The following is a 17,964-nucleotide window of genomic DNA, read 5'->3' on the forward strand; positions in this document are numbered from 1 at the left end:
AAAATCGAGCATTTCTTCTTTAAAAGCAATAGAATTAATTCATGTGTAAGATTGACAGGCTTATATTGAAGAATCAGAAGACCATTTCTCTGTGTTCTGAAATACCTTCAGGTATAAGTATTTTTTCTTCCACAACTATTGTATTAATATTAATAGTAAAATTGTTGATTTTTTTCCTCTGACAAATGTTCTTCCAGAAGTTTGAGTTCTATAAGAGCAATTATGAACAAAGGAAGAAAGAATATGCAAAACTGCACAGTTCAATGCTATATTGATTTAATGTTACCAGAAGAGGTATTCAGAGTTGAAGAACTTATCTAGATTCATTGCTATCAAAGATGATAGCTGTGAATCATTACAATCACTTTTGACTCTATAAAGAAAGACACAATTTTATGTCAGAGAGTAGGCACTTTATATCCCCTGCTGGCAGAGAATTGCCCAGATAATTGGCAGAATCCACCATCTCTATCCACTTAAGATTCTGGCACATATTACTATGATATTACTATGCTGTACCTTTCTCACTGGTTATAAACTATGACTTTCTAAGATTGCTATAACATTAAAAAATCACTTTCTTAACATTTCATTTAATGATATTACTATGGACATCTGTGTACAAATTCAGTCCTGTAAATAAATCAAAGCAGTCATTAAACTGTTGCACAAAATTTACCAATTCTGTAGGTGTGGCGTTTAATCTTCTGACAATTAAAATACATTAAAAAATGTCATAGGTGCACCCAGAGAATTCAGTAGATCTGAACGCTGCATAATGAGTTCATTATGTGAATAAAACGGTTGTACAGGCTAGGACTTAACCCCTGGGTAGTTCAGTAGATAGGAAGTTAGCTCAGGAATAGATCCCAGTGAGTGATTGTTAATGGGACATGTTTTAAACAGAGACTAGTCACAGGTGGTATACATCTCAGTCCTAGGTTCTATTCTGTTCAGTGTATTTGTAAGCGATATAACAGAAGGTTGTTTTATGCCGATGACATAAAGGTGTGCAAATGATTTGGCATTTCTGGAAAATTGGCTCAAACTGTAGAAACTGAAGTTCAATGTTTCTAAATGTAAGATCATGCACTTAGAAGAAAAAAGATCCTCTGGCAGGGTACAGTATTGTGTCGGGGGGCGGGGAGTACAGTGTTAGACAGAATAACAGAAGAAAGGTGTGCTCATAGCAAATCACTGCAAAATGAGTAAGCGGTGTAGCTAGCAGTTGTGAAAGCAAACAGAATACTGGGATGCTTCATTAGAGGGATCATCAGCAAGAAAAGGGAGACCTTTAGCCCACTCTATAGCATTTAGTCAGACCCAATTTAGCAACAGCAATAGCACTTAGACTTATACACCGCTTCACAGTGCTTTTACAGCCCTCTCTAAGAGCTTTACAGAGTCAGCATATTGCCCCCAACAATCTGCGTCCTCATTTTACCAACCTGGGAAGGATGGAAGGCTGAGTCAACCTTGACCAGGTCAGGATTGAAGGAATCAAACTCTTGGCAATGTGAGCAGAATACACACACACACACACACACACACACACACACACACACACATACACATAAACACACACATACACACACGTGTGTATGTGTGTGTGATTGAGTGAGTCCAGTGATGGTTGAGAAAAATGGTGCAAGGTCTGAGGGACAAAACATATAAGGAGAGATTGGAGGAACTGAATGTATACAGCGTGAAGGTCAGAAAGGAAATTGTGTACATGACTGAAATATTTAATTTTATTGTAAATGTGAATAAGTTTCTGGAAGACAGTATTTTCAATATTTAAGCAAAAATAAAAAACACGGGGAGAAACCTCAAATTGACAGGAGGGAAGTTCAAAAGAAGTGTTAGAAAGTTAGAAAGTCACAGAATGTGTGGTGGAAGGTTGGAACAAATTTCCAGCAGATGTAGTGGGTCAATAATCAGTAACCAAGTTTAAACATGCTTGGGATAAACACATGTCCATCATCTGACAAAAAAATAAATAAACAAATAATTAAAATAATAAATAAATTACAAGTAAACAAACAGCAGCAGCAGCAACAACAAAAAACTAAAAGGGCAGATTAGATGAACCTCTAGGTCTTTTTCTGCCATCACTTTTCTATGTTTCTGTTGGCTGTCATTGTAGTGAGAACACAATAGAAAGTCATGGACTCTACTTGATCAAACCTGTAAGGGCAGATGAGATTGTTCATTATTATTTTCAGCAAAATGTTCTTCCATTACTGCTGTTGGCAATGCAATCAATGAAAATGCCCCCCTTAATTTCTGATATTCCAGAGAATAAAAATAAGAAAATGGTGTTCAATGGGGACCTGGCTGGTGGCATATATATCATCAGTATTGGTCTGCATCATGAATTGTTGTTTTATTGTCTCCCAGAGACTAAACAACTGGAGGACAGACCAAATCTGGCCAATTTACACATAAAAAGATCCAATTTGAATGGAAATAATAATGTACATCTAAATGGTCTACCATAAAATAAACATGATAATCCATGCCTTAGCCTCTATAGAGGTTTGGCTTACTCCAAGTGAAGTACCATATTTGTAACACATATAGAGCAGCAAAAGGAAGCTTGATGCTATTTGTTTTCAACAACCTCTGATTCTTTATATTTATAGTAGCAATAATTACATGACCTGATAAACAAAAGAGGTAAAATTGTTACTATTTAAATCTTTTAGTGCTGAAGAAATTTGGTGGTGTGCAATACAAACTCAAAATGTCAATAAGTTTTGAGCATGATTTTCTGCATGTGATTATTGTACCCTCCATGAACTTATACTTTGAAAAATCTGTGTTTAATAGGCCATTTTTGCCATTGTTACGATTTGAGCTTAGTTTCCATTCAGGTTGTCTTCTGCAAAATCAGAAGTCAAGTTCTTAATCTCTTCAATTCAACTTCTTCAATCCAACTTCAATCCAACTTCCAGCACCCGCACATAACAAAAGGATCATAATTTGCCAGACAGTTAGGGATTGTTTTGAAATAGTTCCTTCCAAATCAGTGATGCCTTTAGTCACCAAACACGTACCTGTTCTGCAAGCACTTGTGTTCAAGAGCAAGATGACCTCTTGTTAATGTGATATTCCAAGGATATAACAAACTGCTATGAGCTCTTTCGGGGGTTTGAGTTTTCCAGGGTGTCTTAATTGGCTGAGAAACAAAATAAGTAATTAGGTACAGGAGGTTTCATGTGTCATCTTTTAAACTAATGACTCATATTTAGGGGAACAATGTAACAAATTCCTCATCCCTAGTTTTTCTTTTTTCTTCACTATAATTTCAAGATGTTTGCATCAATCCTGTTTTTTTTCCTGCAAGCAAGGGGTTTTATCAGGCATTGTCTTTGTTCTACTCCCCAATAATTGATTGCATTTTTGTTTTTAAACAGTTAACCTAACAAGGTCCAGGCTGTTCCAGTTATTGTTTTTTGTTAGTCAGTGAATGCTCACATCATATTTTGCTTTTGGATTAGAAAAAGAGTGCTTTCCTAGTGTTTTGTTTGGTATCATGGTATACATCAGGGGTGTCAAACTCGCGGTCTGTGGGCCAGATGCATCATGCGTTGGCCACGCCCATGACCGGTTTAGTGAAGTCACAATTCGTCACGTGACCACCACCATGATGATGCGAGTTTGACAAAAGGGAAGAAATGTGGTACATCTGAAAGTACAGTGATCTATTTGCCTTATAAAATTTCTGTTTTAGTTCATGCTTCAAACCAATGTTTTCTAGTTACGGTTGAAATAAAATTCATCCTCCAGTCCAGTTTACTACACAGAATAGAATAGGTATCTTATATATCAAACTTTCTTTCTTCATTGTCTATAATCCTCTGTATCTTTTCAGAAAACTTACAAATCAGTTTCAGATGATAAAAATCCTTTGTTAATTAATCTGTCCTTAATATTAAACTAGAATAGAGTTGAATAGAATTCTTTGTTGGCCAAGTGTGATTGGACACACAAGGAATTTGTTTTGGTGTAAATGCTCTCAGTGTTCAGAAAAAGAAAAAAAATACATTCGTCAAGAATCATAGGTATAATACTTAATAGTAGTCAAAGAGTACAAATAAGCAGTCAAAAATCATAACGATACAGGCAACAAAGTTACATTTATGCAGTCATAAGTGGGAGGAGATGGGTGGAAGGAAGGATAAGAAGATGAATAGTAATAGTAATGCAGGCTTAGTAAATAGTTTGACAGTGTTAAGGGAATTATTTGTTTAGCAGAGTGATGGCATTCGGGAAAAAACTATTCTTGTGTCTGGTTGTTCTGTTCATAGACCTGTCTATGACTCCCAATCTAATTTGTAACATATCTTAGGCTTGCTGTGATTAGGTTTTCATCCTTTGTTTTTGTTTTGTATCAGTTGCAATATGTTTCTGTTAGTTAGAATTACATTTTTAATAGATAAATGATACAGCTTTATGTGTACATTGAATATTTCTCTGGAACTGGAAATACACATTAACAGCAGTTGGACAAATATATGTCTTCTAGTCAACCCTGTAAAATGTTTTGATGATGAGATGAATACATTTGTGATGAGTAAAGCTAATGTATTTTTCTCCCATTTTTTCTTTAGGATCCAATTGCCAACAAGTGAGGAATTGGGGATAGGGTCATCTTCTAGACACAATGCAGATAGACTTCAACATTTCTATCCATGGAGTCTCTGACTGGATGAGGTTGCTGCTATCCATGTTTTGGTGCCATCACCACTTTTAAGAAGCTGTAGTTTGGAGGCTGTCTACTGCTTCTACCTTTCACTGAAAGAATCTAGGGTCAGCAATACAAGGCCACAAGTGGAAATCTAACCCTTACAAAATTGCTTCTCCTGGAAAATCTTCATAATATTTTCTCTCCTTCTTGGATAAAGGTCTCTCTATTCTTAGGGCAGGTAAGATCTTACCTCTCCAATTTAGAGTTTTTTCTCTTGTGGAATTTACTGGCTTCAGTGACTGTTAAAGAGCCATTCTCTTTCGTGCAGGTGGCTTTAATATTTTTTGTTTTCCCAAAGGAGAAAATAAGCACTACTTTCAAAAATGGACTTTTCACTCCACTCTGCCTCTTTCACCTTGAAGGTGACCTTATTGTTGGGAACCTTTCTCAGCCTCTGTCTTGGCCTTGAGTTTATGGGCCTTCCAAATCAGTGGGCTCGTTACCTCCGCTGGGATGCAAGCACAAGAAGTGACCTAAGCTTCCAATTGAAGACAAACATCTCAGCTGGGCTCCTTCTCTACTTTGATGATGGTGGTGTCTGCGACTTTCTCTGTTTATCCCTGATGGATGGACGCATTCAGCTGCGGTTCAGTGTAGACTGTGCTGAAGCTACAATTGTTACAGAAAAGCAAGTCAATGACAGCAATTTACATTTTTTGATGGTTAGTCGCAACCATCTCCGGACAGTTCTGGTTCTTGATGGTGAAGCCAAACCTGGTGAGGTGCGTCCACAACGTCAATATATGAATATTGTTAGTGACCTCTTTTTGGGAGGTGTCCCATCAGATATCCGTCCTGCAGCCTTAACCCTTGAGAGTGTCCTGGGTGAGCCATCATTTAAAGGATTTATCATGGACCTGAAATACGGCAATTCAGAACCTCAGCTTCTGGGACACCAAGGAGTCCGCCTGGACATGGAAGGGTTGTGTACAGAGAATCCTTGTGAAAATGGTGGAACTTGCTTTCTTCTGGATGGTGAACCACAGTGTGATTGCTCAGCCACTGGATACATTGGGAAACTCTGTTCTGAAGGTAAGACTTCTTCCTGAGGGTTTTTTTTGTACAAAAATATCTGATTGGCCACATTTGTCTAGTCATTTCAGCTTAATCATCTTTGAAATAAAAAGAAGAATATATTATGCTAGTTCAGCATGCCATTTCATAAATCATGGTTCTGAATCTATTTTCACAATATTTGCTGTAAATTTTTAGCTTGGTCATTAAACATTTCCTGTATGCTCTGGTTTGGTCAAAGATTGCTTTAGACACATATCATCTTGGAAAAAATAGTCATTGTCTTCACTGAAAATGAAAAATGGGACAAAGTGTTAATTAATGACATAAGCAGCTCATCTTAATATCTTCCTCTGTCTAAAATAAGTTATAGTGGTTAAAGCAAAGGCCAGAGACTCTTTGAATGCCTTACATGACAGAGAAATAAAAAAGAGTAACTATGATGTGTATTCATTAAGAGCATTTAGATCATAAATATTTAGCTGAAATTCTGCCATAATTCTGCCACAATGTTTTTGAGTAACGTTTTTGAGTTGTTTTTAACTGTTCAAACCAGGTTGAAGATGGAAGAATGACTATATTGTCTTGGACTGGGTGAGAATCTTTGTAAATGTATAAAACAAACATTGAAAACATAAATTTAATTTGCTGTGTAATTTGCTCTTGTTTGCTGTTAGTATTCAACTGTTTCATTGTCTGATTAAAATGCTTTCTTTCTTTTCACTTATCTCCCCAAGTTTTCTCCTATGTAATTTCCAGGGTAAGTTAAGTCCTTCAGAAGTCTAATCTAGTTATGAATCATGGATATATCCCCACTTCGGCTTTGCTGCAGGTTGCTCAAGAACAAGAACAAGAATTCACCTCCACTGTACACAAAATAAATGCTACAGAAGGTATCAAGTGGGAGAAGCCAAATCAAGTTTGAGTTCTACCAATAAATGACTGTATTGCGAGATGATTCTGAATTCCTTTTGTAGAGTTCCCCAACTTGATTGATCTGGATTTATTGGACAAATGCTTAAACAGTTCCAAGACTGACTGAGAATTATGGTAGTTGTAGTTCAACTCAATTAGAAATGAATTAATTCAGATAATTTTAGCAACTTGTCTTCTGTTCCTCTTGTCTTCTGTTGAATCACTCATTCAGATTTTGGTGTGCCAAGAAGTATCCTCTTTTGAGCAAGAGAAGCAGGAATGCCTCTCCTTTCCAACCACTCCTTGACACTTGAGGCATTAAATAGTTTCACACCATTTCTTATTTCTTGGATTTCTGGTTTTTGCTGGGAGTTGATAGGACTCAATCAATAGTTCCTGTTTTAATAGCTAAATGCAGTGCATAATTCTCTCAAATGAATTCAAGCCATTACTCAACTATTGATTGATTCCTGTGTCTCTGGATGGCAAAACTACAAGAAGCTCATTTATTCTGTGGACAAGGAAAGGATATATAAGTGAATACTTAGCCAGTCCCACCAATACTAAAGTTACATATTCCATTTATAGTATCACAGATTCATTAGGGCAAAATGCAGTTCCATTATGCATAAAGTGCATAATTAAATCTTTTATAGAAATACTTGGTAAAATTCTACAAGAAACAACACAGATGCATGGATTTTGGAAATAGCTTGTACACAGTACTTGATATTATACACCATGTAAACTTAGAAAGCTCTTTGGAAGATTTTTCCTGGATTTAGTAATTTCTAAATCCCTCCCTGCTTCTATCACTTCCATTACTATACAGAAATGAAAATGACAGCAAGCATTGCAGGTCCTTTGGTGCTGTCATCACCTGTTCATATAGACAAGTGAATAATTGTTAGGAATAGTAGAGGATATCCAGATAACAAATGGGGATCTGATTTTCATTGTCATCTCTAATGCAATGGTAAATTGAAGAACAGATTGGCAATGGTGAGGTTCAGATGACTTAACAGCTATCCAACTATGCCAGGTTTTGCAACCAGGGCATGTTAATCTGCAAATTTAACACTTAAACTTAGATATTGTTTTCAAAAACTATTTCCTTAAGTGGATGGTCCAAAATTAAGCATTAGAAGGTAGTATTTACTATTAAGTAATGCAAATCTTAGTGCTGCAAGTGGAAGTAAAGTTTTTATCACCCAATAAGTGCTTTCCATACCCAGAGATTTCCCCTCTTTTTGCTCAGCTTCTCTTTTAAAACCCTTTTCAATTTTTTCTCTAAATATTTTTCTTCAAATATTTCTACCCCATTCAACAATAATACCATGATGTCTTGGATGATTTAAATGATGGTGTAGCTGACAAAAGAATTGCACTTATTGTGGTAGCAAACAAACAAAAGGAAAAATTGTGTATGTTATGTTACTTCCAAATAATGAAAAGCTCCACTCCAAGAACTCTTGGAAAATTAAAAGCTTCTGATTAAGTGTCCTAGCTTTGTTAAAGAATTCTGGAAGTTGGCAAAAATGCTGGAATTCCAGTTAAGATTCCCATTTTTCCTCTTAAATTACCATTCCCTGAGGAGAGGAAATACTAAACCTTTTAAATTTGTGCTGTAAATGTGCTCACAGGATTCCATTATCATGGGTATTCAAGCAAAGTCCAAGAAGACTTGTGCATTTTGTTTTCAACACATACACAAAAACTTCTACTGGCTGAGTATGCATCTGACACAGGATTGGCCCAAGATATAGTGCTGCATAAGGCACAGCAGCAAATAAAGTCACCCACCCAAGGTACGTAGATTACTCAGAGTTGGCAAAATTATTCTGGCAAATGAGAGTGAAATGAGAGTGAAAATCCACCAACTCCATTTCTGGCAGTAGTAATGAAATAATAACAAAATAAATAATTAACACCGCTAACTTTTTATGACATCCAAAATCTGCTGCCTCAGGCAGCTGACTCATTCAGGCTAAAAGTAAGGCTGGGCCCACAACAACTGACATCAAACACAAACTCTTCAATTCTCAGTTTCCTCTGGAGATGTTCCAAGACCTTATAGAATAAAGAGTTGTAATAGAAAAATTCCTTGTATCCCTCCTACCCTACTCTATTAGTCTGATGCCAGCAGGGGCTCAATTTTTCAGGATGGCTACACATGCTAGATGGGCATGCATTTAAAAAAAGCACGGGAGCAAGAGTACTTCTAGAGCCCTACTGCTATTCACCTAGGCACTGTTGGGATGAGGTCTCACTCTTGTTTAATTGTGACAAAGATATTATGCCATATAATATCAGGGCATTTTCTTAGATGCGCCGTCACAGTGACAGAGGTAGTAATGTCGATCGTTAAATTAATAAGTCTGTTTCATGTATACATAGTTCAAAAGTTATGATTTTCCAACCACTGTCTAGACTAGGAGATGAAAAATTGATGTCGTCTAGTTGCCTTACATTTCAAAACTAGCAAGTAACTAGTGTGGAAATTGTAATTCAGAACATTGGAAGAGCACCAGTTAGTTTGCCCTGATGGAGACCAGTCCTGCACTTCTCAAGTTACACATGGCATGAAGCATGGAAAATGACATTGATATCCTTCGCTCTGTTCAGAAGAGAGATTACTACTTAGAACAATTTGAGGAGATCATCAAACATAGATCCTTCCTATGGCTTCCCTGGGTTTTTCAGGTGGGGCTGACTGAAAATTTTGCTAAGAACTTGCATTGAGCTCCTCTGGTAGTAACAGTACCATATAGCCAACCTCACCACCTGCTTTACAAGCAACATCTCAAAGCCTCCTTCCTCCCACAGGGGCTGTTTCTAAACAAAGCCTGAATAGGGGCCTGATTGCACTTCTTTCCTTGATTGCAGAGCAAGATTTCCTGGGGATGCTGCCTCCGGAATAACAGTGGAGCTTGTTACTCTATAATTATCACACTTTTGACTATGGAGTGAACAGATTTCTCTGTGCTCCATTAAAGGAAAAGAAGGAGCCAGGTTATTGTAGCCAGGACCTATCTTCCACCTGACCCTCTGGCATGGGCATGGCTTCCTGTTCCAGATGGGCTTGATGGCAGCTGCTTGACTTTTTCTTGCAGGCGCACAATGCCCTGTTATCACCTTCCTTGAATTTTATGACACTAATAACTGTTCTGGCATTGCTCCAGAGCTTGATGGCTGTTCTTAATTTACATATATTTTGTAATCAAAAAACAAATGAACATGACCATAATATTTTCTTCTACTTCCATTTTTTTGATGAGTGGATATGAATTGCTGTTTTTTTAAAATTCAGCAGCAGCCACTGATTTTTCTGATTTTTGCCCTGTTATTACAGGTTGAGGTTGAGATGACATGGTATACATTAGGTTTTTCTGGCTCTGATCCCAAAGCTTGAATTGCACTTAAGTCATAATAGTAATAAGAATCATAAACCAAAAGTAAAAAAGCAAAGAATATGAAGTTGTTGTGGTTGTTGAAATTACTTTTCTGCAACAATGCATACAGCCTTTTCCATAACATTAATTCCTATTTCAGTTTGTGGTGATTCTTTGTCACTTCACTGTTGGTAGAAATAAGAAGGAGTGGAATTATTGTGTAAAAGTTCTGTCATGGACCAAGCTGCCAATTCTGCATTTGGCTAGAAATGAAAAATGAGCTAGATTTTTGAAATTCCAACATAATTGGATTAGGATGATAATTTTCCATCTTCAGAAAGTATTCGGATCATATGTCCTGCTAAAACAAAGGAGTATTGGGATCAAGCTATAGTGAGCCATGGACCCCTGATATTTCCCCCTTTCCCCTTGACAAGTCATAAAGAGGAATTTAAAATTTCTGCTTCTAATTTTATTTAACCACCTAATAGAGCTCAGGACAGACACTAAACTGTGATCAATAAATGCTTCACAGCCATGCTGGAGAACATGTGAGCTGAGGCCCACTGTGCTCATCCTGGTCTAATAAAACTGATTTAGTGGGATGTTAAATAGGGCCACTGTCATTGATGTTTTTGGTGGAAATCCACAAAAGATTTTGATGAATCACTCCCAATGCAATCTCTCTTATTCTTCCATGCGTTCTCCAGAGAAGAAAATTATTTTTGCGTGTTTTGATACTGTTTTCCAAACATATCTTAATTTGATGGTGATCCAGATGGCCACCAACACAAGATGAACTAATTAATGGCTGCAAAGTGCTTGCAGGCTGCACAGTGCAGGGTAAGCATAATTTGTTCTAATAATAATAGTTGTAAATATCAGAAAAGCAATCTCCCTCAGTTATGTACCTAAGTTATTATAATTTGCTATTGTTAGATAGCATGTTTTTTCTCTTTTTTGTATACACACATACCAAAAATATACATTTTATATTGGAAGCTACATCCTGTGGTAGCTGAAAGTACTGTAATATGTGGAATTCTGAATTTTTTGGAGAAAGTATGGACAGAAATACTATGTGAGATATATGGGGAAGATGATTACAGTTCTGGATTGTAAAATTAACAAGATACAGTCTTGCAACCTTGAACAGGACTGTCAATTTCATGAGGAAGTGGAGGTGTTAAAACTTTAGGTGAACTGATTTGTGGCATGTTATGCGAGTAAGCAGAGACATCTAATTAATTTCTTAAGGATAATTATTTTAATGATATAAATCATTTCCTCTTTGTGTTGGAGAGGTTGAGTATCTAAGGCACAATAGTAAGCTGAGCATTTAGGAGAAGGAACTAATTCATTCTTTGAAATCATTGTATTGATGTTTACTCAGCTTACTATGTGGATTTAGCTGTCAAAATTGGTTGAGTATACACTTTCTAAACTCCTAGTCAAGTTTTTAAAGGTGGAGATTATGGAAAGCAGTTGGAACTTCTCAGTTACAACAGAGCAAAAAATATAATGGAAGACAGTGAGAATGTACATCCAGCGAACAGTCCTTCAACACCCAAGAGAAGACCTGCACGCCATCACTGTTCTAACTGGGCAGAACTGAGGGAAAAAGTGACTCTGTTTTTATGATATTCCACAGCGTCCATTTGTTTAGATTTACTCTGTTTTCTGCACTTTCTGTCTTAACTTTTGGTTCCAGTTTTGTCTTTTGTAATGACTGATAATCCCACCTAGGGAATCAGTGGATTTTCTGAGTTCCCCTGCTGTCTAGTGGCAGCAATGTGGCTCTTGAGTGGAATTGCATTGCCCTCCAACCATCCTTCATTGCAGACATATTTGCTGCAATTTATCAGACAAAATTGATAATGGTTATGAATTGCTGAGGTTCAGAGATGATGGGAAGTATATTTGAAATGGAGAGAGTAAGTTTGAAACAAGGAATAGCAATAGATCTTATTGTAAACTATTTACAGTTCAAATGGAAAAGAATATAAGTAAGTAATTATTATCCAAATAAAATCAAATGACCTCACTTTTCTATTCTTTTCCATCCAATTTTATTTTAGCCTAATAGAAGCATTTCTTGGAAATAAAGATGCTTAACAGAGGCGTTGTTCAGGTGCTTCTCATAGCTTTTACTTTAAATGTTGCTTTTCTTTCAAACATGGATGTCCTTCACCCCAATTGTTGTTCTGTACTTAATAACTTTTAAAGTATGTAGGTGTTTTTGTGTAGGCAAAAATGAAAGATTATGACAAAGCTAGGAATGAATCAGGTAGAATGGACTGTCTTAGAAATGGGCTCAACCTAAGTGGTGAGAGTTTTGGGCTCTACAAGAAAAAAAAATCAAGGAAACGGTCCACTAAAGAGAGAAGATGGCAAGGAAGTAATAGGCAACAGAGAGGAAGCAGAATTGCTTAACTCATTCTTTGCATCTGTCTTCATGCAAAAAGAAACTATAGCTCAACCCACCAAAAACATAACTGTAAAAGACAGACCAGAAATAAAAGTTAAAATAAGCAAAAAATAGTAAGAGAACACCTGCCTGATCTTGATGAAAACAAATCACCGGGGCCTGATGGATTACATCCCAGAGTTTTAAAGGAGCTGGCAGAGGTCATCTCAGAACCACTGCACCATATCTTTCAAAAATCCTAGAGCACTGGGGAACTACCAGAGGACTGGAAAAGAGCTGATGTGGTTCCCATCTTCAAAAAAGGAAGAAAAAAACAGACCCAGGAAACTATAGACCAATCAGCCTAACATCAATACCCGGGAAGATATTGGAAAAGATAATAATAAAAAAAAAAACACAGATCTGCCAACATCTAGAAACAAGTAAAGTAATAACTAGCAGTCAGTACGGGTTTGTTAAGAACAGATCATGCCAAACCAATCTTACTTCATTTTTCAACACAGTGACTAAATTAGTAGACCAGCAAAATACTGTGGACATAATATATTTAGATTTCAGCAAGGCATTCGACAAAATAGACCACAACCTACTTCTTAGTAAGCTAGAAAAAAGTGGAATAGATAGCACCACCACTAGATGGACTTGCAACTGGCTGGCAAACTGTACTCAACGTGTAATCCTTAATGGGTCTAAGACTACATGGAGGGAAGTAAGCAGTAGGGTACCACAAGGTTCCGTCTTAGGCCCAGTACTCTTCAATATCTTCATGAATGACTTAGATGCAGGAATAGAGGGGAACTTACTAAATTTGCAGATGATACTAAGCTGGCAGGAATAGCTAACACCCAAGAAGATAGGCTCAAGATCCAGATGGATATTGACAGACTAGAACACTGGGCCATATCTAACAAAATAAAATTCAATGTAGAGGAAAGTAAAGTCATACACTTAGGCAAGAAAGAGCAAAAGTACACATATAGACTTGGTGAAACCAGGCTCAATAGCAGTAACTGTGAGAGGGATCTTGGAGTCTTAGTGGACAACTAACTAAATATGAGCCAAAAAGCTAATGCAATCCTAAATTGTATTAACAGAAGGATACAATCAAGATCAAGGGAAGTACTAATACCACTCTATAAAGCCTTAGTAAGACCACACCTAGAGTACTGCATCCAGTTTTGTTCACCACATTATAAAAAAGATGTTGAGACTCTAGAAAAAGTACAGAAAAGAGCAACGAGGATGATTAGGGGACTGGAGGCTAAAATATACAATGAACGGTTGCAGGAACTGGGCTTGGCTAGTGTAGTAAAGAGAAGGACCAGGGGAGACATGATAATGGTCTTCCAATATTTGAGGGGCTGCCACAGAGAGGAAGGGGTCAAGCTATTTTCTAAAGCGCCTGTAGGCCAGACAAGGAATTATGGATGGAAACTGAACAAGGAGAGATTTAACCTGGAAATAAGGAGAAACTTTCTGACAGTGAGAACAATCAACCAATGGAACAGCTTGCCCTCGGAAGTTGTGGGAACACCATAACTTGAGACTTTCAAGAAGAGATTGGACTGCCATTTGTTAGAAATGGTATAGGGTCTCTCGCTTGGGCGGGGAGTTGGACTAGATGACCTACGAGGTCCCTTCCAACTCTGATTATCTGTTATCTGTTATCTATTATTTACTTTAATGACCTCACTATAACAGAAGCTGATCAATTCCTATTAGTTTCTTAAGGTTCTGTATTTATTCCAGAGTAACATTAGAGTTACCTTAATGAAGTTTGTGTTGTTGCTTACTTGATCTTACCAATTGCATGTGCAAGAATAGGTAAGTATGCCTGATACAGCAGTGCAATTCATAATCCTGTCAGGGCTCTAAACTAATTGAGGAGCTTCTACAATTACAGAATATTCCCTACTTTAGAAGCGATGTTTGCAGAAATGGTAATGGAACAGATAGAAGAAATGACCCAACTTTGGAGGAGGAGCCAAATATGCTGCCCCTTTGATTAAATGTACTTTTAAGGCACAAATGAAGCTAGATGTTTTTCAGGAAAGTTATATCTTACATTCTTAATGTACAACTATAATTCAATTGAAGAAATAGCTTGTGTTTTCCAAACCTAATGCTCCTCATACGATGGTACTCTAGTACTGCATATTAATCAATCAATGTCACAATCAGTTGTCTGGAAACAAGCAGATATTAATCAACCTTGAAATTAAGCAGATAGGCAAACTGTTGCTCAAAATATTGAGACAAACGGTTGGCAATTTGTTTGGTCCTTCAATCCACTAAGGAGCTACTGTTTGTAACAAGTAGTATCTGGCCACAATGAATAGTGTCTTACCATTCACAGTAATACTAGAGAGAATAGATTAATGGCACATCTTTTAAAAACCTAACATGATTATGTAGTATAGAGAAAGTAGATACAGAGAAATGAATTTCTTTAAGACTCATAATGCTAAAGTTTATTCAATGTTACTGATTAGTAATAGTTAGGGAGAAACCACTTGTTCTGAGGTAGCTTGCCATTAAATATTAGTTGCAGTAGCAGAAGAGGAGACAATTATTGCTTTGAAGGTCTCACTGTGGGGTTCCCAATGACATCTGCTGAACTACATGGACATTTGGTCTGATCCAACAAGGCTGCCCATTGATTAGGTTTGTATCTTAAATGAACTTGAGACCTTACGTAGTTGACAGTATTAAAGTTGTGGGTTTGTTCCCTTTGTATTTTAATTAAAATTCTTGATATCTATATTGTTTTTCTTTTATTTACTTCTTAGTAGATTTTACTTATTTCAATTTCAGAAACATCTTTTACATCTATTTAGATTTAATTTAAACTTTAAAAAGTAACATAGCAAATCTCTTAATTCATATCATTATAGAAAATTACTTAGGCCTTTTTAAGAAGCCACCCTGTACAGTATTTCAAACCTCCCTAAATTGGAATAACAGCTAACAGGAGTGGATTTGATGTAGGAGGGTATAACTTGAAGAAGCCTGATTTTTGGGATTATACTATTTGAGGACTATGGCTGGTGGCTGGGAAACCATGTGGTTGTGGCATTAGAGGGGTTGTTACATGAAAAATTAGTGCCATCGTTTAAAAGGGGTAAACTCATCATTTAATTAAGAAAAATAAATAGAACTGGGGAACTTTCAACAGTTTGCTACTAATCAGTTGTATAGTTAAGAACAAATTTCTCCATTTTATACTTTATGCCTGCTTGCTAATGTTTATGCAACTAAAGTTTCTTATGACAATGCTGAAATCTCATGAGGTATTCCACTGAATCTCTGACAGATTCTGAGAGAGCTCTCACAAGAATACCAAAATCTTGAAAGATACAGACAATATCACATGAGTTTTTGTGCTTCTAAGGTTGCCAAGATTCCTCCTCCTAACATTTTCAAATTTTATGTCATATTAAATTTCTAGTTGAATTCCTGCTGTTTCATTTCTAGCTACATTTATTCAGTTAATTATGTCATTTCTTATACCTTATTTTGGTGGGAAACATAATTTCATATATTTCTGTATTTTCAATTCCAAAATTTCAAATTCCTTTCCTTTAAAAAATTCCTGTATTTTATACATTATTTTATTTTATTATCTATTATTTTATTTTTTATTATATGTATTTTATTTATTATAACTGGCTGACAAACCATATTCAACAAGAAGTTCTTAATTGCACTACATCTACATGGAAGGAGTGAGGTACCACAAAGTTCCGGCTTAGGCCCAGTATTCTTCAATATCTTCATAAATGACAGTAAGCTAACAGGAATAGCCAACAGTGCAGAAAAGCACAACTAGGATGATTAAAAGCTTGGAGACTAAAATGTAGCAGATAACACCAAGCTGGTAGGAATAGCCAATATTACAGACGATAGCCTTAAGACACAGAAGGATCTTGACAGACTTGAACATTGGGCCCTATCTAACAAAATGAAATTCAGTGGTGAAAAAAATAAGGTTTTGCATTTAAGCAAGAAAAACCAAATGCATAGGTATACCTAGTGGTACTGGCTCAACAGTAGTAACTATGAGGGGGATCTTGGAGTCCTAGTGGACAATCACTTAAATATAAGCCAGCAGTGTGCTGCAGTGCTCCAAAAAAAGCCAACACCATTCTAGGCTGCAGAAACAGAGGGATAGAATCAAGATAATGTGAAGTGTTAATACCACTTTATAATGCCTTGATAAGACCACACTTGGAATATTGCATCCAGTTTTGGTCACCACGACCAAAGATGATTAGGGGACTGGAGGCTAAAACATATAAATTGGGAATTGGGTATGTCTAATTTAATGAAAAGAAGGACTAGCGGTGACATGATAACAATGTTCCAATATCTCTGGGGTCGTCACAAAGAAGAGGGAGTCAGGGTATTCTCCAAAGCATCTGAAGGTAAGACAAAAAGCAATGGATGGAAACTAATCAAGGAGAGAAGCAACTAGAACTAAAGAGAAATAATATTTCATTTAATTTATAGGTAAAAGAACTGGATTTTCTTTTATAACCATAGGATTATGAAAATGAAAATGACTGGTAATATCTCTACTTTAGAAACTTTAGTAGTTACATTTTTCAAAATCCAAATCATATCTATTCTTGAAAAGGATCTATATCTTTCAGAAAAGTAGGTGTACTCCCTTGAATTTGCATCTTTCTGTCTCCATATGCTCTCAAAATTGTCAATTTTTTGATAATTTGCCTTGAGTAATTTTAACATTTTTCTCAGAAGTTCTGTTCAGTTGTGGAGAGGTCGTTCCTTTTCAATCTCCTTCCTTCAGTCTCTTCAATCTCTTCCTTCACTTTCAGTTCCAGTACTGCCAAATTATCTAATTCTCTTTCTGGCTCTGTATCCATAACTTCTGTTTTACTATGTGGAATTTCCACTGTTAATGTTAATTTGTACTATATCTCCAGTCACTTATTTTTACAGAGCTTTCAATCTTCTTGACTTCTTTTATCTCCTCTTTCATCTTTACAAGTGTTTCATCCATTCTTTTTTCAAAAGCTGTCAATTTAGTATTCAGTGATTTAGTCAATTTAGTATCAAGTGATTCAGCTAACATATTGCCCCATTCCTCTAGCATTATCTGAAGTAAATCTGGTGTAATTCCTTTCTCTGCAGGTTGGACTCGTGATCCTCTCCTCCCCTCTGCTATTTTTGCCACTTTTCTGTTGGTTGCATTGTAAATATTGTAATCCAAAAGTGAAAATGTTTCAATATCAAGGGAAAGAGTAAAAGGCGAGATTTCCCTACCTCCCATTTTTTCTTCCTGTACCTTTAATACTTTCATGTCAAATCACATTGCAGTAATTACAGTCAACATCGTAGTCTGCTCATATTATCTTTATCTTTTGTTTTGTAAAATTACCAATTGTATGTACTCTTTAATAACAAATAATATTCCCACAAAGGTCCAGTTTGCCTTTCTA

General features: G+C 36.4%; 1 protein-coding gene across 20 annotated transcripts in view; it reads left to right on the plus strand.

Moving 5' to 3' along the window:
• NRXN3 (neurexin 3) overlaps positions 1 to 17,964 on the plus strand; it is a 1,270,300-nt gene that overhangs the window by 49,973 nt on the left and 1,202,363 nt on the right. For all 20 annotated transcript variants that reach the window (XM_087952028.1, XM_087952029.1, XM_087952026.1 and 17 more), the window contains exon 2: positions 4,617 to 5,785. In XM_087952028.1, the coding sequence (XP_087808154.1) occupies positions 5,077 to 5,785 (709 nt within the window). In that variant the 5' untranslated portion in view covers positions 4,617 to 5,076. The remainder of the gene's footprint in view (positions 1 to 4,616; positions 5,786 to 17,964) is intronic.

This window comes from Notechis scutatus, chromosome 1 (genome assembly GCF_049901735.1).
Source record: "Notechis scutatus isolate UNSWTSFEM ecotype Mainland chromosome 1, rNotScu1.2, whole genome shotgun sequence".
NCBI lineage: Eukaryota > Metazoa > Chordata > Lepidosauria > Squamata > Elapidae > Notechis > Notechis scutatus.